The sequence below is a fragment of the Enhydra lutris genome, unplaced genomic scaffold (genome assembly GCF_002288905.1).
Source record: "Enhydra lutris kenyoni isolate GAN:26980312 unplaced genomic scaffold, ASM228890v2 scaffoldscaffold30, whole genome shotgun sequence".
Lineage (NCBI taxonomy): Eukaryota > Metazoa > Chordata > Mammalia > Carnivora > Mustelidae > Enhydra > Enhydra lutris.
In genome coordinates, this window is record NW_019154114.1 from 4,274,749 (window position 1) to 4,297,070 (window position 22,322).

General features: G+C 57.5%; 3 protein-coding genes across 10 annotated transcripts; 2 read left to right on the forward strand and 1 right to left on the reverse strand.

Annotated features, from left to right (window-relative positions):
• Nucleotides 1-1,729: 1,729 nt before the first annotated feature.
• Nucleotides 1,730-8,023, reverse strand: LOC111153079 (exocyst complex component 3 like 1). Of its 3 annotated transcripts, none has more exons than XM_022511881.1 (14): nt 7,968-8,023; nt 6,701-7,166; nt 6,314-6,387; nt 6,016-6,235; nt 4,868-5,480; nt 4,667-4,784; nt 4,406-4,531; nt 4,204-4,304; nt 3,886-3,996; nt 2,823-2,952; nt 2,578-2,700; nt 2,345-2,500; nt 2,129-2,253; nt 1,730-2,027 (listed from the first exon to the last, which is right to left on the reverse strand). In XM_022511881.1, exons 2-14 carry the CDS (start codon nt 6,744-6,746, stop codon nt 1,838-1,840), a joined length of 2,133 nt encoding a protein of 710 aa, XP_022367589.1. In that variant the 5' UTR covers nt 6,747-7,166; nt 7,968-8,023; the 3' UTR covers nt 1,730-1,837. The 3 variants fall into 3 exon arrangements, with proteins under 3 accessions (XP_022367589.1, XP_022367588.1, XP_022367587.1); XM_022511880.1 differs by having other exon boundaries at nt 6,314-6,474; XM_022511879.1 differs by having other exon boundaries at nt 6,314-6,489.
• Nucleotides 7,238-15,293, forward strand: LOC111153080 (E2F transcription factor 4). The gene is made up of 10 exons (XM_022511882.1): nt 7,238-8,911; nt 9,352-9,461; nt 9,603-9,764; nt 10,093-10,136; nt 10,876-10,937; nt 11,157-11,454; nt 11,946-12,140; nt 13,951-13,998; nt 14,205-14,249; nt 14,354-15,293. Exons 1-10 carry the CDS (start codon nt 8,435-8,437, stop codon nt 14,467-14,469), a joined length of 1,557 nt encoding a protein of 518 aa, XP_022367590.1. The 5' UTR covers nt 7,238-8,434; the 3' UTR covers nt 14,470-15,293.
• LOC111153077 (engulfment and cell motility 3) lies at nt 8,773-20,082 on the forward strand. Of its 6 annotated transcripts, XM_022511877.1 has the most exons (27): nt 8,773-8,911; nt 9,352-9,461; nt 10,876-10,937; nt 11,157-11,454; nt 11,946-12,140; nt 13,951-13,998; nt 14,205-14,249; nt 14,354-15,763; nt 15,892-15,932; nt 16,014-16,086; nt 16,288-16,338; nt 16,528-16,697; nt 16,784-16,883; nt 16,987-17,138; nt 17,230-17,308; nt 17,446-17,496; nt 17,584-17,706; nt 17,804-17,935; nt 18,040-18,141; nt 18,232-18,340; nt 18,449-18,585; nt 18,682-18,845; nt 18,955-19,067; nt 19,184-19,288; nt 19,397-19,479; nt 19,571-19,657; nt 19,746-20,082. In XM_022511877.1, exons 8-27 carry the CDS (start codon nt 15,686-15,688, stop codon nt 19,956-19,958), a joined length of 2,163 nt encoding a protein of 720 aa, XP_022367585.1. In that variant the 5' UTR covers nt 8,773-8,911; nt 9,352-9,461; nt 10,876-10,937; nt 11,157-11,454; nt 11,946-12,140; nt 13,951-13,998; nt 14,205-14,249; nt 14,354-15,685; the 3' UTR covers nt 19,959-20,082. The 6 variants fall into 6 exon arrangements, with proteins under 6 accessions (XP_022367585.1, XP_022367584.1, XP_022367583.1 ...); XM_022511876.1 differs by lacking the exons at nt 8,773-8,911; nt 9,352-9,461; nt 10,876-10,937; ... (2 more) ...; nt 13,951-13,998; nt 14,205-14,249 and having other exon boundaries at nt 15,349-15,763; nt 16,288-16,697; XM_022511875.1 differs by lacking the exons at nt 8,773-8,911; nt 9,352-9,461; nt 10,876-10,937; ... (2 more) ...; nt 13,951-13,998; nt 14,205-14,249 and having other exon boundaries at nt 15,349-15,763; nt 16,288-16,697; nt 17,446-17,706.
• The last annotated feature ends 2,240 nt before the right edge of the window (nt 20,083-22,322 follow it).

The window sequence follows — 22,322 nt, forward strand, 5'->3', positions numbered from 1 at the left end:
TCCAGACTTCTATAAACCTCCAGCCGGTGTTGCCAGTTCTCAGTTCAACATCTTTACTTGAATGTACAACAGGCATCTCAAACTGAATATGTCTCCTATCTGGAATGCTTCCCCCCAGATAACCGCAGGGCTCACTCTCCCATTTTCCTTAGATTTCTTCACAAAGATGTTATCAGACAAGTCTCCCTAACACACTCTCTTTAAAATAGTAAACCTCCTCTTTCCTCCCCACCACAATCTTCTCTTCTCCATATTATTGGTTTCTAAAGCAGTTATCACCACATGAAGTACAGTATATGTCATTATTAGTTATCTGTTTTCTCCTTTTGAATGTTCACAGCTGTGTCCCCAGAACCCTGAACAGTACCCGATCCAGAGCAGTTGCTCAATAAATAGATGAACCCAAGAGCACTTTTCCTTCTCAGAACTGGAATCATTCCTTTCACGCACTATGTTTCCCTATCAATTTCTGATCCCCTACCCCACCTCTCTTCCCTCTGCCTAGTGACCAGCAGTTTGAAAAGATTTCAGGCCTCAGACTTCACTCTTCTCAACTTTTCTGGACTCCTCACTGGTCTCTGGGTCTCTACCTCCATCCCCGCCCCCTCCCTTCTTTCATTCGACCTACCTCTTCGCAATTACCAAGAATACGCCTGTTTCTTTCACGTCTCAGGTTCTTTTGCCAAGAATGCCCTCCCAATTGCCTCCCTGTAGCAAACTCCTAACCATTCCTAAGGGCTCGGTTTAGGTCTCACCTCCTCCAGGAAGCCTTCCTGGCGTCTTGGAGGTTCCCAGTGTCTAGGAGGCTTCTTTACCACCCTAAGCTGTCACTGTCGGAGCCTAGATCCGTGTCCCCTAGATCCGTCTACCCCCTTAACTCCCTCAGGGCAGGGACGAATCTGATTAACCCCCGTGTCCCAAGCACCCAGCACTACATGCGGAATGAATGAAAGATGCAAGAGCCCAGACACAAGGTGGAGTCTAGTGACAAATGAGAGGGTGTGGCCTACGCCAATAGAAAAACTCCCAGAGAGGAAAACGTAAAAGAGGAGCCAATGGGGGGGGAGAGGAGGGGCGTGACCTGCAGCCAATAAGTGGCGGAGGATGGAGCAAAGGGCGTGACCAATGGGGGGCGGAGCCAGAGGACAATGGAGGGGGGGGGTCCCTGGTTAGGTGAGTAGGGGTCGTGTCGCGCGCCTTCGTGGCCTCTCGGGGGTGGGGGGGTTCTGTCCGCGTACCGCGCCCCCACCTGTTCTCTCCTCTTCTCGCCGCCGCCGTTCCCGCTCCGCAACACCAGTCGCAGACAGCCCAGCCCGCGGGAGCGACCGCTGGTGACGCACGCACTCGGGCGCGCGCACGCTCACGGGAAGGCGCGCCTATTCACGTCAAATTCGGCGGCGGCGCGCACCCGAGAACAAAGCTGGGGGTGGGGCCAGGCAGAGCCGAGGGGGTGGTGTCCGCACCAAGTCACGCCCCTGGGCGTGGCGTTATCTTAAGCCCGCCCCTTCCACGAGAACCCCTCGGGTTTCAGCGCTTCACGTTCTACTCAGCCTTCAGAGTCAGGGCCTCGACACGAGCTCACTGCCGTGGCGCGGATAGGTGGGGCTGTAGTCCACCTATGGCAGCAGAAGCGCGGGTACTTGCGAACGCAGTCCATACCGGGCTGATGTCAGGATAGGTGAGGTACAGCCCATATATCAGGACTGGAGCCAGGATACCTTAGGCGTTTCACTGAGAGTGAACCCCCTAATCATCGCACTTTTATTTTATACCCCCTTCTCCAATACACAATTCAGGCGTCTGGGGGCCATCCCTGTATCCGGAGGGCAGCTGGGCGTCAGGCACAGGGCCCCGAGGGAAGGCAAGAGGACAGCGCAGGAGTAGGTGCTGGGACGAGGCTGAAGAGTGCGCGGCGACCGGCAGAGGGCGAGGGCTGAGGGCCGGCCTGCAAGGAACTGAGTGCGGCCAGGCGCTGCTCCCGCGACACGTCCCCGCGCAGGTCCAAGAGGGCAGAGATATGGTCCTCGCTACGGGAACACCACAGAGGTGTGTGTCAGCTCCGTCCCACTCCGCCCGAATCCATCCTCCCTCGCCCCCCCCCCGCCCCAACCAGAACCAGTCTTCGCACCTCACGTCGGGAAATTTTTGTCGTAGACCCGCCACCTCGAGGCCAAGCAGCATGGGGTCGCGGAGGTTCAACAGATCCCGCAGAGCGAGGAGCACTGGTGCGCACTGAACACTCTCCTCCAGGCCCTGGGCACCGCAGAGTAGGTCTCACGCCCGCCCTGGACCTCCACCTAACCACTGAGACTCCCGCCCATCTTCTCGCCTAACGAACTCTCACCAAACCAAGGAAAAGCTCCCGAAGCTGGGCCGCGTCGTGCTGCAGGCGCTCGGCCACCTGGGTCCTCTCGTGGGCTCCTCGGCACACTAGGCGGCCCTGCATCAGCGCACGTAGGTACTGCAGTACCACCATACGTTCCGCCTCGGCCAGGAGAAGCTGCGGAGAGCGCAGTGGATTCAGCACGCCTTTCCCATGAGCGCTTCCCTACTCCCCAGCCTTTCCCTTAAACGCACCTGGGCCGCAGGATTCCGCACGCGCCTAAACTCCTGGCAAAAGCGCGCTGTCCGCTCGCACACATCATCCAGTAGCTCTGGGCTCGACAGCCACCGGCGTGAGGGCAGAGCCGCGAACAGGGGCTGTGAGTGGTGGCAGAAACGGGGTTGAAAGAACGATCCAGACCTAGCATTCCCCCTGCAAAGACGCACATCCAAATATGCTGTATCTCCTCCCCAACCCGCATCCCCACTTGAAGCCTTACTTGGAGCTCTGCCAGCAGCGCCTCCAAAACCAGGCGGCAGATCCTCCTCTGTAACTCGTCCAGCGCTGTCTCCACCGGAGCCAAAGCTCCCGAAGCCGCCCCTTCGGGCTGCAGGCCTGACACGGAGGAGCTGGACCGACCAAAAGTTAAGGCTTCAGGACCAAGGCCAAGGCCCTCGCGGCCCTCGGTTGTCTAGCTACTCTGTCGCCACCTAGTGGTGCAAGTGTGTGGCGCTAGGGGGCCAGAATGGCGGCTCTCTACTTCTGAAGATCTGGGGCTCCCACCAAGGAGCTGTGGACTCGGGCATCTAGAAGGAACCCAATCAGACCTGCCCCTGGTTTGCAGTGAGACTTCGAGCAAATCATGCCTTTTGGTTTCTGTCTAGGTAAGGAAAGAGTTTAATCCCAGTCAGGAGGGATTCAAACTCATCATTAACTTGTTTGTTCTCTCTGTCCCCCACCCCAAAGAACATAAGACCCAAGAGGAAGGGAATTTTTTTCTGTTTTGTTCACAACTGTAACCTCAGACATTATGTGGCACAGAGTAGGGCCTTGATGAGTATGTGTTGGATATATGAATGAACGAATAATTGATACTGGCAGGCGGGCACTGTGGTAGGTACTTCACATCTGTCATAGGATTCCCAAAATGTACCATTATTACCCAACGTAATACTGATGAGAAAAACAAGATTCAGGGGCGCCTGGGTGGCTCGGTGGGTTAAAGCCTCTGCCTTTGGCTCAGGTCCTGGTCCCAGGGTCCTGGGATCGAGCCCCGCATGAGGCTCTCTGCTCAGCAGGGAGCCTGCTTCCCCCTCTCTCTGTCTCTGCCTGCCTCTCTGCCTACTTGTGATCTCTGTCAAATAAATAAATAAAATCTTAAAAAAAAAAAACAAGATTCAGAAAGATCAGGTAACTCATCCAAAGTCACACAGTTAGCAATCAGTAGAACTAGGATGGGATTCCCAGGGCTATGTGAGTCTAAAATTTCTGATGACCTAGTGTGGACTGGGTCCATACCTAACTGGGGTTCAGACAGGGGTTCGGCGGGGGGTGTCTGGTACCTGAGTGCTGACTGGTGGTTGAGGGTGGCCAGTAGGTAGGGCACGTAATGAGGAGCTGTTGCTTCCCCACTGGCGTGGTCTCGAGAGAATCGGATCAGAGCATCACTAAAGCTGCAAAGGGCAGAGGTAGTGCCTGTACCTGTCACTCTGGAGCCCCCACAACCTAAGTCCCTGCTACTTCAGCCCCACCTCAAAGAAACCCAAGAGCCTGTTTTGAAGACGCCCTTTCCTCCTAGTGTGTCTAATTCACTCAGATCCCCTTTGGGCTGCCCCAGGAGCAGGGCTAGGGGTTGGATGTGGGTCAGTGCCTTGGCAGACCTCCTCAGGAATGTGCCCAGTTCTGATAGTGCCATGCCATGCACCCGCTGCTGCAGTGACTCGCTGACCAGGCTGGTCACGCGAATGTTCTCTTCCAGGATCTACAGGCAGAAATGGGTGGCCATCAGCAGAGTCCTAGCCCTGCTCCCTGCCCCCCTTTCTCTATGGGGGCTTCCTACCTGTCTGGCCTTTTCCCACCCACCTGCAACACTATGGCTGGCATAGGTGAGTGGTAGAAGCCAGAAGAGTCTGTGCCAGGTTCCTGCTCTCGGTTCCACTCAGCTACCTCCTCGTCCAGTGCCCTCTGCAGCCACTGGGTCACATTTGCCTGGAGGAAGGGGTGAAGAGGGCCAGGATGTAGCAGGGCACTGATCCTGCTTGAGACGGGTAGACATTTGACTCTACAGATACAGGCCCACAGCTGGTGGCAGAGCTTCTCTGTACCTGGGCCCCAACTACTCACCTGGATTTGGGCCACAAATGTTGCCTCCAGCTGTTCAATGTTCTCCAGGGTCAGGAGGGGCTCCAGCTGAGATACGTCAGCCTCAGGCCCCAACTCTAGGCTCCCCATCATCTCTGGCCTGCAGATGGGTAGCCCAGGGTCACTCTGAGCCCCCAGCCTCTGATCCACCCACTTCCCATTGCCCCAAGGGGACAGACTGACCCCAGGTACACATGCAGTGCCCAGTGCAGCAAGGTGAAGGCATCAGCAGCTCCTAGTCCAGGCCCTTCCAGGAGTTGCTGCAGGCAGCGGCGGAGTCCACTGTGCAGGGTGTGGGCCCACAGCTGGACCACTTTGTAGTGTGGTGGGCAGCAGGGTGCTACTAGTGCTTCAGCTATGGCCAACTCAGCTGGTAAAGCCACCCGCAGGGCTTCCAGCCACCCTGCCAGGGCCCCCGGCTCAGGAAGAAGAGGTGTCCCAAAGTGGGTCCTCTCCAGGCCCTCCTGTAAGGCCTGCAGACAGCGCTGCCGCCAGTCCCTGGGGGCCAGCTCCAGGGAGGCCATGTACCCAGCGTCCACCTCCGCCACACGCACAGCAGCCACCAGCAAGGCTGGGTCCTCCCGTGCCAGCTGCCCCGCGGCCCCTGCAGCTGCTTCCACCGCCCGGCCGAGAGCCTCAGCCAGAGGGCCCAGCCCCTCAAAGACTGGCAACTCCAGGCCCTCCAGAGGGGCCCATGTCTCTTCTTGTAGCTGCTCCAGCTCCCGAAGACACACATATGCCTCCAAGAGCCGCTGGGTAGCAATCAGGGTCTGCGTGTGGGCCACGGCAGCTGGCACTAAGCACGGAGAAGATGAAACTGTCCTGAGTCTCAAACCTCCTACCTGTACAAGGGGTACGGCAGGGGATGCTCAGGCCCTAGGGCTGGAGTGATGTGTAAAATGTTTAATAAGCAGTACAGCAGAGCACTGACCAATCTGAAAGGACCCAGGGAAGGGCCTAGAGACCTGGTGGGCCAAGTGTAAATTTTTGAGCTGATGGAACACGAGAAAGTCAGGGATCCTGGAGGCAAGACAGTGAGGAATTCGTGGGGCCATGCTAGCGGCTATTTACCCTGTTAAGGAATTATTTCAATAAATTAGCAACCAGGGTGGTCAGAGCCACTTGGCTGAGTCTCAGTCCTGATTCAGACAACTCATGCTTGAGAATCCCAGAATCCCAATTTGTATCCTGCTTCATATGCCATTTGAAACCTGAATTACTCTCTGGAAGGTCCCTGCAATCTCCCACTGGTGCCCCAGCCCCTCGATCAGCGATGGGGGTTTAGTAACTAACGGTTGGGCGGCTGAGGCCCAGGACCCCTGAACACTTACCTGCCCATAGCCGGGGCAGCAGCTGAGACAGGACCTGCAGCCGCTTGTGCTGTGCAACCTGTTCCCGCAGCGGTTTCAGGGTCTGTGTGGTCTCTGCCATACCCTGTAGCAACCCATGGGCCTGGCCCAGGGCCTCACGAGCTCCCTGCACGGCCTCAGAAGCCTGGGCCAGCTGCCACACGCCAGTCTTCACGCCCTCCAGGTAGGACTGCACCACTGACTATGGGAGGGAGGCAGCCAGTGAGGCCTGGCAGTCCCACAGCACATCGCCAGCACTCCTTTCCCGACCGATGCCCACCTTGATCCGTGCTTCCAGGGAACAGGTACGCTGAACCTCACGGCTGCGGTACTGGCCCAGTCTGGCCAGCTGCTCTGGCCGGTAGAAGATACCCGAGGCCCACTTGAGTGCTGCTCCTCGGGCAAGCTGCTCCGCCCTCTCCTGCTCTGGCCACTCAGGCCCTGGGCAGGAAGAGCCTGGGCAGCCTCGTCAGTTGGGCAGGGCCTACAGGAAGTGGCCTGAACCTGCTCCCCTTCCTACTTCTCAGCCTGTCCCCTAGGGCAGTCCGATCCATTCCTCCTGCTGCCCTGCAGAGCTCCAGCCAGACCGGGCAAGGGGGATCCAACCCCCCCATTCCCATCTTTCTTGCCACGATCCCTCCCTTAGCCCACCGAGAAGGGCTCATACCGGGGAGAAGTGAGGGCTGCATTTCATCCTTGGTTGCTGAGTCCATGGCAGTCCCTGGAGGAGCCGAAGATGAGGTAGGAGTGGGGGCAAGAGTCTGGGTTCAAGCAGACGGAATGGATGCTCCTGTGAGCTGTGGCCTCAGTCTAGGGCCCTCTGAGAAGGAGGAGGGGTGTTCTTGGAGGGTTCTTGCCCAATCCCCTCAGGAAATGAGAAGGAGGTGAGTGTGATGGGGAGACTGGGTTTCTTAGTTATTCCCCTGTGGACGCCAAGTGAGGGAGGGTAGGCACAGGCCTCTGCTGGCCCCCGCTGCTGCTCTGAATTGCAGAGGATGGTTCGGTATGGAACTCACCAGACTTGACTAGGCATCCGGTTCTTTCTCCTCTGAAGACAGTCTTGGCCTTGAGGATGTCCCTCTCCCCCAGTCTTCAGGGCAGAACTGGGTGTTCTCTTCCCCGGCTCACGAGGCCTGGGTAGTTCCAGCCCACACCTCAGCACGCAGCAGACTTCTCCCCAAGGAAGCCTCTGTACCACCTCCCTGCCCAGGAGCACCCTCCTCTGTCCAAGGCCCCTCCTTCCCCAAGGCCAAATGCTGGAAAGGAAGGAAGCTGAGCCTCTGGCCCTTTATTCCCAACAGGAAAGTGCATCTGCATTGTGGAAAGGGCTGGACGCCACTTCCTTGGGGGGAGGGGGCATACTCCCTGTGAAACCTGAGTCCTGCCCAATCCATCCAGGACTTTTTGGTGCTCAGGACACAGACGTGAACTAGATGGCCCCAACTTGGGGTGGAGAACAGGGTATGCAAATATGGGTGCAGACAACATCACAGTGGGAAAACTGTGTTGATGGCTCTTCAGAAGAGGGTATGCACCTCTGCAGAGAGGTGAGAGGCCACAGGCTGTTGTGAGGAAGGTGTGTGGTGGGTGATGATGAGAGAGCTATGAAAGCTGTGTTTGTCTTGAGAGTTAGAGAGGGCCATGGAGAGGACCACCGGCTAGTACTAATATAGTGGACCCCGGTTACCACCCAAATCCACCCTTCAGGACAACACCACTTGTTCCCCTAGCCGCCAGTAGTGTAGGTTGCTGAGATGTCACAGCCGAGTCCCTCACTTGAAGTTAGGGCACAAAGGCCTGGTAACCTTGCCTGGACATGGACCACCTTGGAAGGGCCACCCCAGTTTCAGTGCTGCTAATAGGATGGCCCGAGGCCTCGATTATAACTGTATCATGGTTTAATTCCCCCTTCTGCCCAATTTTGCATGTCTTACTTCCTCACAAGGGAGGATCCTCAATAAACTTCCCTGCGGGCAGATCCCTGTCTCAAAGACAGCTTCACAGAGATCTTGACCTAAAATAAATGACAAATAATGATGTTATCAAACATAACAACATGGTACTAGCCAACACATGATCCTTCCTACCTTCCAGGAACTGCTCTAAGTGCTTTACATATATGTACACATATGAGCATATTTGCCTTGGTGGGAAAATGGTTATAACTCCCTGGTCTCTGAGCACTGCAGTATGGAGACAAGAGAAAGATGAGGCTGGGATCAGGGATGGGGAATGGGAATGGAGACAAGTGAGCAAGCTAGATGGAGTTAGTGCTTGCTGTTTTGGCAGGAAGTGAGGGACACTAATAGGGTCAGTAAACCCAAGACACTGGGACAGCTTCTAGGAGCAGGTTTGGGGAAATACATTGGCCTCATCAGGCAGCGTGGTCTCCTCTTCTGAAATGGGGACAGGCTGGGCAGCCAGGAAGGTTGTTGTGGCTCTCCCTTTACTACTGCCGGGGCTGTCCACTGACTCCCTCCATCTCCCTCTGCATTCTGTCTTCTCGCCCGGGATCCATGGATTGTTTTCGTCCTCTTCGGCGGTTGGACATTTGCTGATGGTCCCCGAAGTTTTGCTGCCGAGTCCGCAGAAAGGAATTGCGCCGGGTTCCCCGGAAGAGCGCGGAGCGGAAGCGGAAACGGCGACGCTGGCGCCGGCGGCCGGGTGGCCAGGAACGGAAGCGGAAGTGGCGGCGGCGCCGGCCTGGCCTGGCCTGGCTGAGGGGAGGCGGCGGGCGGGAGCGATGGCGGAGGCCGGGCCACAGGCGCCGCCGCCCCCGGGCACCCCAAGCCGGCACGAGAAAAGCTTGGGACTTCTCACCACCAAGTTCGTGTCGCTTCTGCAGGAGGCCAAGGACGGCGTGCTTGACCTCAAGCTGGTGCGGCCTGAGCTAAGGGGCGACCGGGAGGATAGTGGACCAGGCAGGCCGGGACCGGTAGTGGGAACCCCCGGGGCCGTCCAGTTGAGCCCTCAGAGAGCAAGCCGCCATCGGTGCGCTTTCTCACGGGAGGGAGGCCGGGAGCTGTTTCATTCATTCGACCGAGGCCATTGAGCGTCAGCTCTGTGACAAGCTCTGGGCTGCAGGTGCGGGTCCTCGTGGCCCTCCTCCGCTGGTGTGGGAAGAAGAGCATCAGAAGATCAGTTCAGACTGTGCCAGGCCTCTTCCTGCCCCGCGGTCCTGATCTGCTATGGTGCCTGGGAGAAGAGCTGGGACTCAGGACACCCCCTTTTCAGATCATTGCCATACTGGGTTTCGAGGTAGCTGGGGGGACACCTGAGAGTGGGGCTGAGTATCCTGCGCTCTGTTCTGTCTGCCAGGCAGCTGACACCCTTGCTGTGCGCCAGAAGCGGCGGATTTACGACATTACCAACGTGCTGGAAGGTATCGGGCTGATCGAGAAAAAATCCAAGAATAGCATCCAGTGGAAGTGAGTGGGGGCACCTGGGAGGGCAATGGCATCTTTTACTCAGAAGTGTCAGGGGTGTGGGGAGGAGGACACAGGAGAGAGCAATGGCCATGGGACCCAGAGTTCCTGGCAGCTCCTCTAAGCCTCACTCCCTGGGCTCAGGGGTGTGGGGCCTGGTTGCAATACTCGGGAGATTGCCGACAAGCTGATTGAGCTCAAGGCTGAGATCGAGGAGCTGCAGCAGCGGGAACAAGAACTGGACAAGCACAAGGTGTGGGTGCAGCAGAGCATCCGGAATGTCACAGAGGACGTGCAGAACAGCTGATATCCTCCTGGCGGTCCCTGCTCCCGGGGAGTGGGCGAGGGGCCCTCTAGTCCAGTTGGGTTTGCTCTGTGGTGCCCTAGACACTGTCCTTCTTGGGAGGATGATCCTGCAGCTCCTGGCCAGGTCCCTGCCTTGGCATCCCTCCTCAAACTCAAAGCCCTTCCCCAACCATTCTTGGTCTGTGATCCTTCTCCATGTAGATCCCAAGGCCCAGGACTTTCTCTGAGAGCTTGTATGTCAGATCTCTGCTAAAGAGATGGGTTTTCTCTGTGGTCTGCTGTCTGTCACCATAGGCAGGGCATCAGCCGTTCTCCTTAACCCCCACACCTTGGCCTACGTGACTCATGAGGACATCTGCAGATGCTTTGCTGGTGAGCAGAGCCTGGGTAGGGGGCAGTGGGGGTGGGGCCACGCTGAGCCACAGCCCTGAGCAGTGGGCTCAGTGCCCAAGAAGAGTTTCTCTCTTAAGAGGGTTCCTTGGGCTTGCCTAAGAGGGTTCCTTGGGCTTGCCTAAGAGGAACCAGGCAGGGTAAGTCCTGGATTTAAGGGTCATTGGGACCCCATGGAGGCAAATCATACTGAAAGCGTACAAGAATTTTGGGCTGGGTTCCTGGGTCAGTCCCCATCTGCGTTGTTTTCTGGATCTGGCTTCTCAGGCATGACAGAGGCATAAGGGGTCTCAGAGGATGTGTGTATACTCTTGCATGCTTCTCTCCAGGGAACAGTGGTGCTCACTTGCAACCTGTAGTTAGTTGCATTATAGATGTTCCTTCCTCCTTCTCCGCCTTGCATTCTCTGCATTGTTTTGGGGAAGGAACATTGGCCTTGGCTTGAACATCTACTTCTAGGTAGCAGCCCCATCAATTAGGAAGTGAGATGCCCATGGCCAGTAATCCTTCGATACACATGTTTGAACCCGGATTTTCTGGTTCTGACCCTTGGGCTCTTGGTAGGAGAAGAGCTTTAGTTTTCTTCCCCGACCAGTATGGGGTTTGGGTGAGGTTTACTGTCCTAAGAGACTATATTTTCCTTTCTTGCTCAAAGGGATAGGCACCCCCATTCTCAGATTAGATTGAGCCCATGGGCCCTGACCCATCCTTGTCATTCTAGGAGATACCCTCCTGGCCATCCGGGCCCCGTCGGGCACCAGCCTCGAGGTGCCCATCCCAGAGGTGGGTGCTAAGCCCAGGCAGGCGGGGTTGATTGAGGGCGGGTGCTGGCTGTGGAGCCTGATAAGTCCCGGGTGGGGCAGGTAGGGGGAGGCCTGGGTTTGGGGTTTATCTAGAAGGACGGGCATCTAGGGTGGGAGAGAACGCTGTGGTCCTGGCCCAGGGTCAGGCAGGAGCCAAACCTGCTTCTAATTCCACCTGTCCCCCATCCCCCACCTCTAGGGCCTCAATGGACAGAAGAAGTACCAGATTCATCTGAAGAGTGTGAGTGGCCCCATTGAAGTACTGCTGGTGAACAAAGAGGCATGGAGCTCACCGCCTGTGGCGGTGCCTGTGCCACCACCTGAAGATCTGCTCCAGAGTCCGCCTGCTGTCTCTACCCCTCCACCTCTGCCCAAGCCTACACTGGCCCAACCCCAGGACGCCTCACGCCCAAGCAGTCCCCAGCTGACCACCCCCACCCCTGTCCCTGACATCACTGAAGCCCAGGGGGTGCCTGGTCCAGCAACTGAGATCACAGGTGAGATATAATAGACAACTGGTGATGGGGTGATTTCTGGGGCCCAAAAGGCAACGCCTCAGTGTTGGGGGAGGTATACTCAGAGTTGAAAGAGACCCTGTGGGGTTGTCCTTTACCTGGCCTCCAGCTGACCTCCCCTTGCTATGGTGGTGAATGAGCTCTTTTTAATAGGGAAGCTCTCAATGTATGAAGGGGTGTCAGTGGGTATAGTTCTCCCCAGGTCCACCTGTGTCTCACTTTCCTGGCAGCCACTCTTAAAGTGTGGCCACAGCAGCCATGCCATCCTTGAGTCTCCCTCCTGCAGGCCTCATGCCCCTCTCTCCTTCGGGGGCTCATTTCTAGGTCAACTCTGTGGCTTGGGGATTGGCCGCGCCTCTGTCCTTGGGCCTGGGAACCGGGGCTCTTGTCATCCTGACTATATTTTCTAGCACAAAGCTTCTGTATCCTACTTCCTGCTCCCAAGTGACTGGGTTCGGGGGATCTGGTTGCAGTGAGTGGCGGCCCTGGACCAGACAGCAAGGACGGTGGGGAGCTCGGCTCCCTCCCCCCTGTCCTGGCAGCCCTGGACACCCGGCCACTGCAGTCTTCTGCCCTGCTGGACAGCAGTAGCAGCAGCAGCAGCAGCAGCTCATCCGGACCCAACCCTTCTACCTCCTTTGAGCCCATCAAGGCAGACCCCACAGGAGGTGAGTGCGTGTCTCCTGAGGGGCAGGGAGAACCCAGCCGCAGCCACTCCTAGGTCCGAAACAGCTGGAGCTGGAACCCAGCTCATCTGTCTCCTGAGCCAGACCAGAGCTGGCCAGCCCAACGGCCAGCACCCCAGCCTCAACCCTTGCCTCGACCCCAGAGCTCTGCCAGCCTGAGTGAGGAGCCTGCCACCAGCTCAGCACCGGTGCCCCTTTGCTTCCCTTCCTGGGCTACCCAGAACTCTCGGGACCCTCTCATGCCTTGCCTGCCTCCCCTTGCACTTAGGGGTCAGGAAGGCATAACCACCATCCTGGGGAAGGGGCTATGGTAGGGCCCTCAGGTTCCAAACGTGGGGGCAGTTCCTTATTGGGGGGGGTGACATCATTTGCCTGGAGTCTTCTTTCCATCCTGCCATTTGGGTGTTTGTTTCTTCTAGGACTCATTCTCCTTGGCCCACAGGCACCGCTCAGTCTCTTCTCACTAAGTGACCGTTTGTTCTGTTTCTTCTCACATGTTCACTGTGTCGTTTCTGTCTGGACTCCACATCTCTATTCCATTCTGTGTCTTGGTCTCCTCATCACCCTCCAGGTTTGCAGCATTCAGGACCCTTGTACTCCCCACCCCACAGGATGCCGGTGCTGCTCTGGAGAAATGGCCTCGCCCTGACTGCTGGCTCCAGCAGGTTTCCGGGCTGATGCGCTCTGGTGCCCTCTTGCTCCTTGGTGTTGCTTTCTAGCTCCTTTGGCATTTATGACATCAACTTTGGCCCTTCTCTCTCACTGGCTTTTTCTGATCTTTCCCTTGCACGCCTTTTTAAATGTGCTTCCCGGGTCTCTGTTGCACACCTGTGGAGGGTATCCATTCTGGGCAGATTGAATCCCCAGCCTCCAGCTTGCCTAGGTCTTTGTCTAAACTCCACACCTGTGTCCTCGTGCCTTCCTCTGTGCATCTGATGAGCACTTCATTCCTGTGTCACTAACTGAAGCTTACTTTTTTTTCTCTGTGTGTACCCTCCTATTGGCCCTGGTGCCCCAGGCCTGATACCTGCTTGTCACTCCACTTCGCATTTCCTTCTTGCTTCTCCTGCTCTCCACCTCACATTAACTAACTTGAGTTTTGTCTCAGACATCTCCCATCACTGGCTTCATGTATCCTCAACACTCAGGGTCACTGCCGGCTACCTCTCCCCTAAATTCTTCAGCACCCTCCTCTTTACCCTTCCTGATAGGGATCTGTCTGACACACAGGTTAGGTGGGGCATTTCTGTGTTTGAAAAGGACCTTTAATGCTTCTTAAGGCCTGCTGGATAAAACCAGAGCCCTACACCTGGCCTGTGAGATCGTCGTGTGCCAGCACACCTCTCCACTTTCGTTTTCCTCTGCTTCCCATGTGCCTCCTCCCAGTCAGACCTTTGTAGCAGACTTGTCACCCTGTAGCACCAGCCCCTATTAAGTGTCTGCCTACTCCTCTGTCCAGTCAGCATGGGCAGGCATGAGGGGGCATCTGCCATTGGACAGGGCATACCTACTGAGTCCATAAAGGGAAGGGGTCTGCTGTCCTTCTGTAGCACTTCTGAGTTAGAAGGGCTGTATCAGTCTAAGATGGGCCTTTAGTACCCTGGGCTCAGCACTAAGGAACTCACATCTGGCAGGGGAGACTGACAATGCCAGCTTGGCCTGGGGCAGGGCCTCCATCTCCTCAGCTGTGTGGAGCCCCAAGACAGGTGGTGTAACATCTGAGGGAGGTGGAGCCCAGAGTGGGATCAGACTGGATCTCTGTGCCCCTGAGCATGGCTTTCTTGTCTTTCAGTTCTGGAACTCCCCAAAGAGCTGTCAGAAATCTTTGATCCCACACGAGGTAGGTCTGCATTCTTCCATGGGATAAGGGCACAGCTCATTGGGTCTTTTGGTTGTTTTCTTGCACTTCTGAGGACCTTTGATTGTGCTTGGTACCTGGGCAAAGAGTAAAGTTCCTGATGGGTGGCTGGCGCGGGGGTCTTCATGGGCTTTGGTAGGTGCAGAGCCAGGAGCCAAAATGTAACTGAGCTTTCCTTTCCTCCCCAGAATGCATGAACTCAGAGCTGCTGGAGGAGCTGATGTCCTCAGAAGGTGGGTGGCCCAGGAAGGTGGGGGTTGGGGGGTGGGCAGGGAGTTGGGCAACTGCTGGTGGTGAGGGGTCTTGGCCCAGAGCCTCAGGCTGGTGCTCTCTGCAGTGTTTGCCCCCCTCCTCCGCCTTTCTCCACCCCCTGGAGACCACGATTACATCTACAACCTGGACGAGAGTGAAGGTGTCTGTGACCTCTTCGATGTGCCTGTTCTCAACCTCTGACTGACAGGGACATTCCCTGTGTGGCTGGGACACAGACTGTTTGACCTGGGGGGCTGCCTGAGGGCCTCCCCCACTCTACCCCTACACAGCTTGAGAGCCACAGACTCCTGGCTTCCCCAGCCTTCCCTCACTGCAATTCTGAAAACTCCCACTCCTCCACGAGCACCTGTACCATGCTAGGAAAGCAGGGGCAAGGGGCTCAGCCCTCTTTGCCATGGAGCCAGAGTGTTTGCCTCTCCTTTTCTGGAGCTCTTCCCCCACTTCATGCCCTCTCCGAGCCCTCTCAGAGCCCAGGCTCGGCTGCCACTCAGTGGCACAGAACTGAAGACCTGCCATCACCTGCATAGGGCAGCTTGTCCATCCCCACTGCCCTGTTGTAGCTAATGCCTCCAAGTCTGAGGAGGGAAGCCTGGGGTGGAGCCAGAAGCTTGCCAGCACCACCCCTAGCCTCCTTCGAGTCTCCCCACCTCTGACCCTGCAGCTCCCCCTGGACCTCTCCCATGTACTCCCCCATCTGCTGGGCCCTTAGCCCTGGGACCTATAGGTGGTGGGGTTGGGGGATGCTGCTAACAGGAAGGAACAGAGAGGTCTTTAGCTAGAAATTTGGGTGGATAAGCCCCTGAGGATTGGCCCAGTCTGCTGCCCTGTAGGTCCCCCGCCTTGTTTATTCATTTACCCTCATTTAGAGCCATTTGCAGAGATTTAGAAAGATTTGCAGTAACGAATGGATTCCTATATAAAGATTATTTTTATACTTTTTGCAGCAAAAGGAAATTGTAATATTTGTACAGTATCCAAGTGAATAAAGACCACGCCTAAGGCTATCTCTGATCTGGTTCTTTCAGGGCCTTTCTCTGGAATTCTGCTGGGTTGGTGGGGCCGGGCGGGTTACCTTTCCTGGAAAGGGGGGTGTGGCTGCTCTGGCATCCCGCCCTCTGCGTCCTGACCTGGCGCACCTTGGGGCGGGGCGGGGCCGCGGGAGTGGGGCGGGGCCAGCGTCTACCCAGAGGACTCCAACCCGGAACTAATCTCGTCTCCCTTGGGAAGGCCGCGCGGCCCCTGGCCAGGAGCGGGAACCAGACCCGTCAGTGCGGGCCTCGGGGTCCAAGCCTTGGACAAGGGACGTCCTCATTTTCGGAGACACCAGACCAGGCGCCCGCCTTGGCTGGAGCTTGGATGGTCTGGAAACTACAGGCGCCCTTGCCCTGTTTGGACCATGGCGCCCCCGCGAAACGTGGTGAAGATCGCGGTCCAGATGCCTGACGCCATCCCGCAGCTCATCAGGCTGGACCAGGTCACTCGGCCTTTCTGGCCTCCATTCACCCCACCACCCACCTGCGGGTCGACCCCTTCCCCTCGGAACCCCCAGGGTCCTCCCCGTCTCCTCCCCACACCTGCCCCATGAGTGACCTCCACTTGCAGGCAAAGCCTCTGGCCGCTGTGCTGAAGGAGGTGTGCGACGCGTGAGTGCTGGCTGGCCAGGCTGGGGAGGGGGATGGGGGGCCGCCCTCTACCTGTCTCACTGAGCCTTGGCCTCCTCGCAGGTGGAGCTTGGATCACTCGGAATGCTACGCCCTGCAGTTTGCTGATGGGCACAGGAGATACATCACTGAGAACGTGAGTCCCCCCACCCGCTAGGCCCATACCCCACTGTGCGACCCCTTCTAACCCACCTGATCTTGATCCCTCAGACTCATCCCCATCTAGAATGTGATCTTTCTTTTCCTGACTCCCAAACCCTCCCTTACCAACAACCCGGATTAACCAATTCTTAGAGCCCTTCAATGACTTCTCTCCCTTTCTCTCCGTCTTCTCCAGAACCGCGCAGAGATCAAGAATGGCAGCATCCTGTGCCTCAGCACTGCCCCAGTAATGCCCTTCTTGACCCTCCACTCATTCCCTGCCCTAGACTATGCCCCTTTGCCTCCCACCTTTCTCTCTGCCCATAGTGGGAGGGCCCAACCCCAGCTCCGCAGTGCCCCACCTAGTGGGCATCTGAGTCCCCACACTTCGAGTTCCTGTTGTCCAGCCTCCCTCACCTTTCCCACCCCTGCCCAGGACCTTGAGGCTGAGCGGCTTTTGCATGGGCTGCAGAATGGGAGTCGTGAAAGGCGCCGGGAAACTCTGCACCACCTCGTCTTGCTGGCCCCAGACGTGACCTTTGCCCAGGAGGTTATCAGCCGTGATGGGCTTCAGAGACTAGGCACCATCATTGAGGATGGGGATGAGTGAGCACAGGACTGTGGTTTGTGGTGGACATGGCGGGGCTGGGGGTCCTGGCCTGGGCCCCACTCAGCCCCAGATGTCCCCCCAGCTTAGGGGAGGTGCTGACCCTCGCACTGAGGGCCTTCTTGGAGCTCATGGAACATGGCATGGTGTCCTGGGAGACACTCAGCATCCCCTTTGTTAGGAAGGTGGGTTGGCTTTTCTAGGGGCAGCAGGTGGGGCTGTGGGGTGGTGTCAAGATCTGGCCTTCCATGGCGGGGAAGTGATAGCAAGCCCCTACCCCTGTTACAGGTGGTGGGCTACGTGAACATGAACCTGATGGATGCATCTGTGCAGCCCCTGGCCCTCAGGCTGCTAGAGAGTGTGACCTTGAGCAGCCCTGCCCTGGGCCAGCTGGTCAAGAGTGAGGTGCCACTGGATAGGCTGCTGGTACATCTACAGGTGTAAGTGACCAGGGGTGGGGGTGGAACACAGGTGAGGGGCATGGAGCCAGACCCTGGGCAGCCCGCTGATAGCCTCCTCTTCTTGCCCCAGGATGAACCAGCAGCTACAAACCAAGGCGATGGCTTTGCTGACAGCCTTGCTGCAGGGGGCCAGCCCTACTGAACGTAAGGTGAGTGTCCCATCTGGTGAGGACTGGGGGGTGGGAGGAAGGGCAGGAGCTGGTGGGTACTGCGCTCCATCCCGGGACTGCAGGATGGCTGCTCATGGGGGGCTGAATCATCTAAGTCCCCTTCCCACTTACCCCAGCACATGCTTGATTACCTGTGGCAGAGAAACCTTCGCCAGTTCATCTATAAGGTAGGAAGGACTGGGCTAGGCAGACCCCTCCCCACTTTTCCTCCCCCAGTAAGCCTCCATTCACACCTGCGGACTGGCCGTCTCCAGAACATCATCCACAGTGCGACACCATTGGGCGACGAGATGGCTCACCATTTGTATGTACTGCAGGCCCTTACGTTGGGGCTGCTGGAGCCACGCATGAGGACGCCACTGGACCCCTATAGCCAGGTGGGTGCGCCTTGGGGGTATACGAGGCTGGGGAAGCTAGAGCATGGCCTTGGATCTGTGATCCTGACACCCCCTTACCCCATGACGACGACCCCAGGAACAGCGGGAGCAGCTGCAGGCCCTGCGTCAGGCTGCCTTCCAGTCAGAGGGGGAGTCTCTGGGCAGCGGGCTTAGTGCCGACCGTCGCCGCTCCCTGTGTGCCCGCGAGTTCCGAAAACTGGGCTTTTCCGTGAGTGACCCCTCCCTAGCTCCCCACCCTCGCCTCAACCCGGGGCTGCTGTTGTTCCAGAGGCTGGGGGCCGTTCCTGAGCTGCCGGTCCTGCTTCCCCCCAGAACAGCAACCCCGCACAGGATCTAGAGCGCGTGCCCCCTGGCCTGCTGGCGCTGGACAACATGCTCTACTTCTCCAGACACGCACCCAGCGCCTACAGCCGGGTCAGTACTTGGTTGGGGGGGGTGGGAGATGGCAGGGTCCCCCAGATCTTAGCTCTGCTCCCATCCCATTTGCTTTTTCTCCCACCCCAGTTTGTGCTGGAAAACAGCAGCCGTGAGGACAAGCACGAGTGCCCCTTTGCCCGGAGCAGCATCCAGCTCACTGTGTTGCTGTGTGAGCTGCTTCGTGTTGGGGAGCCCTGTGAGTGGCACTGGGCACAGCGTGTCTGGGAACGTGGGACGGAAGGGCAGAGAGGGCCAGGGGCTGCACACGCGTTCTCCCTGAGCCCCGCCTGCCCCCCTGCTCCAGGCTCCGAAACAGCCCAGGACTTTTCGCCCATGTTTTTCGGCCAAGACCAGAGTTTTCATGAGCTCTTCTGTGTGAGCATCCAGCTGCTGAATAAGACCTGGAAGGAGATGCGAGCCACCCAGGAGGACTTTGACAAGGTGGACAGGGTGGGAGGGAGGAGACCCGAGCCAGGGCAGGGGCTGTTCTCAGTCGAGGTCCAGAGCGCAGCACTGAGCAGAATTTGGTGGCCCCAGGTTATGCAGGTGGTGCGGGAGCAGCTGGCCCGCACACTGGCCCTGAAGCCCAGCTCCCTGGAGCTTTTCCGAACCAAGGTGAATGCGCTCCCCTATGGGGAGGTGCTGCGGCTGAGGCAGACAGAGCGGCTGCATCAGGAGGGCACGCTGGCCCCTCCCATACTGTGAGTTGGTGGGTGAGGTTCCCCTTCCAGCCCCTAATCCCGTGCCCCACGGGGCCTTGCCCGAGGTCAGTCCCAGTTGGCAAGGCTTCCTCTTGTCCCCCACCCCCAGGGAGCTACGGGAGAAGCTGAAGCCAGAGCTCATGGGCCTGATCCGCCAGCAGCGTTTGCTCCGCCTCTGTGAGGGGACACTCTTCCGCAAAATCAGCAGCCGGAGGCGCCAGGGTGGTGGCGCCCGCGGGGGGTGGGGGAAGTGGGGTGTTGGGGGGGGGGTGGGCAGAGTGTGGCTGGGTTGGGGTCAGGGCCCCTCTCATCACTCCCCTCTTCCTTTCTGCTCACAGACAAGCTGTGGTTCTGCTGCCTGTCCCCCAACCACAAGGTGCTACAGTACGGGGACATGGAGGAGGGCGCCAGCCCACCCACCCTGGACAGTCTGCCTGAGCAGCGTAAGGAGGACAGGGCAGGGGTCCGGGTCAGCCACCTGCCCTCCCCAGACCACCCCCTGTGTGGGGACCGCCTGGGTCCCAGTGGTCAGCCCAGCCTTCTTCCTGCAGTCCCTGTGGCTGATATCAAGGCACTGCTAACAGGCAAAGACTGCCCCCACGTCCGGGAGAAGGGTTCAGGGAAGCAGAACAAGGTGAGTGCAGTGGAAGCCTGGGGCTCCTTCCCACCCACACCTGCCCTGCTCTTTTCCCCGCTCAGCGCTCTCCACTCCCTGCCTTCCCCAGGATCTCTATGAGTTAGCCTTCTCTGTCAGCTATGACCATGGGGAGGCAGAGGCATACCTCAACTTCATTGCCCCATCCAAACGGGAGGTGAGTGTCTGGGCCAGGCTAAGCCAAGTTGGGCAGACAGGCCAGGGCAGAGATGGGCAGGCCCTCACAGAGCTGGCTCTGTCCCCAGTTCCACCTGTGGACAGATGGGCTGAGTGCCCTGCTAGGCAGTCCCATGGGCAGTGAGCAGACTCGGCTGGACCTGGAGCAGCTGCTGACGATGGAGACCAAGCTGCGGTTGTTGGAGCTGGAGAATGTGCCTATTCCCGAGCAGCCTCCTCCCATCCCCCCGCCCCCCACCAATTTCAACTTCTGCTATGACTGCAGCATCGCTGAACCTTGACAGTGAGGTTGGCTGTGTGCCTCAGCTGCTGGCATTGGTGGCGGTGAAGGGTGGGGGGTGGAAAAGCCCAGACACCCTGACCAGCAGAGGCTGCAGCAGAAATAAAGTCTGCTTGACTCCTGGGTGTATGTCGAGCCAGTTCTCCAACTGTGGGCCAAGCCTGCCTTCAAATTTAGCTGGCAAATGAGACGGGGCATTGGGTCAAGATCACTGCCTAGGGCCACAAACCTGGGCGGCTGTGGTTGAGGCTCTTCTCCAGGAGGGGCTGGAGACAAGCTGACCCTCCAGTCCTTCCACCAGATGAGCCCTCAGCCTGTCTCAGTGCTGGGCCAGTTGAGGGAGAAGTGGCAAGGCAGAAAGTATTGCCTAAGTGGATACCTTCCTGGGCCGCATTAACAGGGGCCTAGTTTCCAGAAGGCTCCTGACATCTGAACTCAGTCCTGCTTGGCCACACCTTGTGTCCTTTTCAAGACTAGGAGGCCCTCTGATGAGAGACCTAAAGGGACAGATGTAAAGCCGGGTCTGTTTGGTGATGAATGGCAAACTCCGAATTCCAAATTTATGCCCCCAGGTGGTGGTGGGATGGGGCTGATGCTAACAGGAGGGTATTCAGTGCTGGAAGCCTGGCATTCTGATCCAAATCTAGCCAGGAACATGGGTGTGGAGGGGGCCACAGCCAGGCAAGACCCCTGGGGGTGGAAGTGGTGAGGGGTGTTGGGCCCAGCTGGAGGTCAGTTTCAGAGGCTAGTACACCAACCCACGGGCCCCACAGGGCATGCTGGAAGCTGCCACCTCTCTCTAACCTCCTCCATGCCCTTTAGTACTTCTCTTTCTCAGCACCTTCACACATATATTTTAAAGTGTTAACCATCAACCTGTTACCTTGAAAACCGGTGAAATGGCATCTCCTTTGGACAATGCGCTTGGGGGAGCACCTGCTTCTGACTCAGGCCTCCAGGTCCCGACATGCCCACTCCTGTATTCGGAGCCTTCCCACCACACTTGGAATAGTTCAAGTTCAACTTATTGAGTTCAAGATGGCAGCTAGGAACGTGATCCCACCTGCAGTTAACTCTTCTAATACCATCAGTTCTTCCTCCCCAGTGTCTCCACTCCCTTGTCCAGGCCACCAGCATCTTGGCAAGAATCTTCCTGGCTTCCTGCCTCCTGTCTTGCCCCTACAGTCCTTAACACCCCGAGTGCTTCTTCAGACATGAAGCTGATGTGATTACACATTCACATGCACGCTACCCCTATCCTGTATTTTTCAGTGTCTCTCTGTTGTCTGTGGAATGATGGTCAGTTACCCGCCTGAGCAGTAGAACTAGATGTGTTGCAGACATGTTGTGGTTTAGGACGTCTAACAAAAGGCCTGTGGCAGGGGCACCTGGGTGGCTCAGTGGGTTAGAGCCTCTGCCTTTGGCTCAGGTCATGATCTTAGGGTCTTGGGATTGAGCCCTGCATCAGGCTCTCTGCTCAGCAGGTATCCTGCTTCCTCCTCTCTCTCTGCCTGCCTCTCTGCCTACTTGTGATCTCTGTCAAATAAATAAAATCTTAAAAAAAAAAAAAAAAAAAAGCCTGTGGCATGCAGAGTTCTCCAGAGTTCTCTGTGCTTGATTTGAGCTGGCATCCTCCCTGAGGCCCAGGGGCCCCACCCTCCCCTCCCTGGCACCAGCTCTGGCTTGCCATGTGCACGTCCCCGGTCCTTTCTCGTTGCCCTCTTCCTTCCCTGCTGCTCCTTTTTCACTGACTTGAGTCTTGCCTTGATCTCCCAGCTCTTTGTTGCTCTCCTAGGCTCCCAGTTCCAGGTGCTTGTTTATTTATGCATACCCTGCACACTGGACTGTCCCTCTCTGCTGGGTCATTTGCCTCCCCACCTGACCTGGGGACTGGGAGAGCTTCGGCACCTCCGAACCCCACATAAAGTGCAGTGCCTGTGGGCACTTGGGCAGCCATGCTAGCTGCTCCTAGAACTGATGGACAGATGGACAAAGAGGGTGGACAGATAGTTTCTCACAGCTGCTGTTGAGAAGTCACTGGCACTGTTTAGGAGGTTGGACTAGGGGACCTCTAATATCCCTACCCAGAGATACTGTCCTCTTTTTTTCTCCCTGATGACAACCTTACCATATCCTTAATAAGTGTGGTCCTAGGGCCTGGCTGGGGGACATGCTTGGAGGCTCAGACAGGGGGAGGCCTCTAGGCTTCTAGTCTCCCACCATACTGGGCGGGAAGTTAGGACTTGCTGGGGGTACCTGTGGGGCTTTGGGTCAGGTGTAAGGAAGAAATTGGCTATGTGCCTCAGTGCCTCTGGTGTTTGTCCACATTGTCCCTGGGCTTGGCTGGGCTGCTTCAACGGAGGTT

What these genes read in the sequence shown, in the direction of transcription:
- LOC111153080 (XM_022511882.1), top strand. Translation starts at nt 8,435, where the DNA reads ATGGGGACAGGCTGGGCAGCCAGGAAGGTTGTTGTGGCTCTCCCTTTA. An exon ending in GAGGACGTGCAGAACAGCTG is followed by an intron (nt 9,765 to 10,092) that starts ATATCCTCCTGG and finishes TAACCCCCACAC; the next exon opens with CTTGGCCTACGTGACTCATG. An exon ending in TCCAGCAACTGAGATCACAG is followed by an intron (nt 11,455 to 11,945) that starts GTGAGATATAAT and finishes ATCTGGTTGCAG; the next exon opens with TGAGTGGCGGCCCTGGACCA.
- LOC111153079 (XM_022511879.1), bottom strand. Translation starts at nt 6,746, where the DNA reads ATGGACTCAGCAACCAAGGATGAAATGCAGCCCTCACTTCTCCCCG. An exon ending in GCACTGCATGTGTACCTGGG is followed by an intron (nt 4,785 to 4,867) that starts GTCAGTCTGTCC and finishes ACCCATCTGCAG; the next exon opens with GCCAGAGATGATGGGGAGCC. An exon ending in TGCCAGCCATAGTGTTGCAG is followed by an intron (nt 4,305 to 4,405) that starts GTGGGTGGGAAA and finishes TTCTGCCTGTAG; the next exon opens with ATCCTGGAAGAGAACATTCG.
- LOC111153077 (XM_022511872.1), top strand. Translation starts at nt 15,686, where the DNA reads ATGGCGCCCCCGCGAAACGTGGTGAAGATCGCGGTCCAGATGCCTGAC. An exon ending in CTGCTGGTACATCTACAGGT is followed by an intron (nt 17,139 to 17,229) that starts GTAAGTGACCAG and finishes TTCTTGCCCCAG; the next exon opens with GATGAACCAGCAGCTACAAA. An exon ending in TCCGAAAACTGGGCTTTTCC is followed by an intron (nt 17,936 to 18,039) that starts GTGAGTGACCCC and finishes GCTTCCCCCCAG; the next exon opens with AACAGCAACCCCGCACAGGA.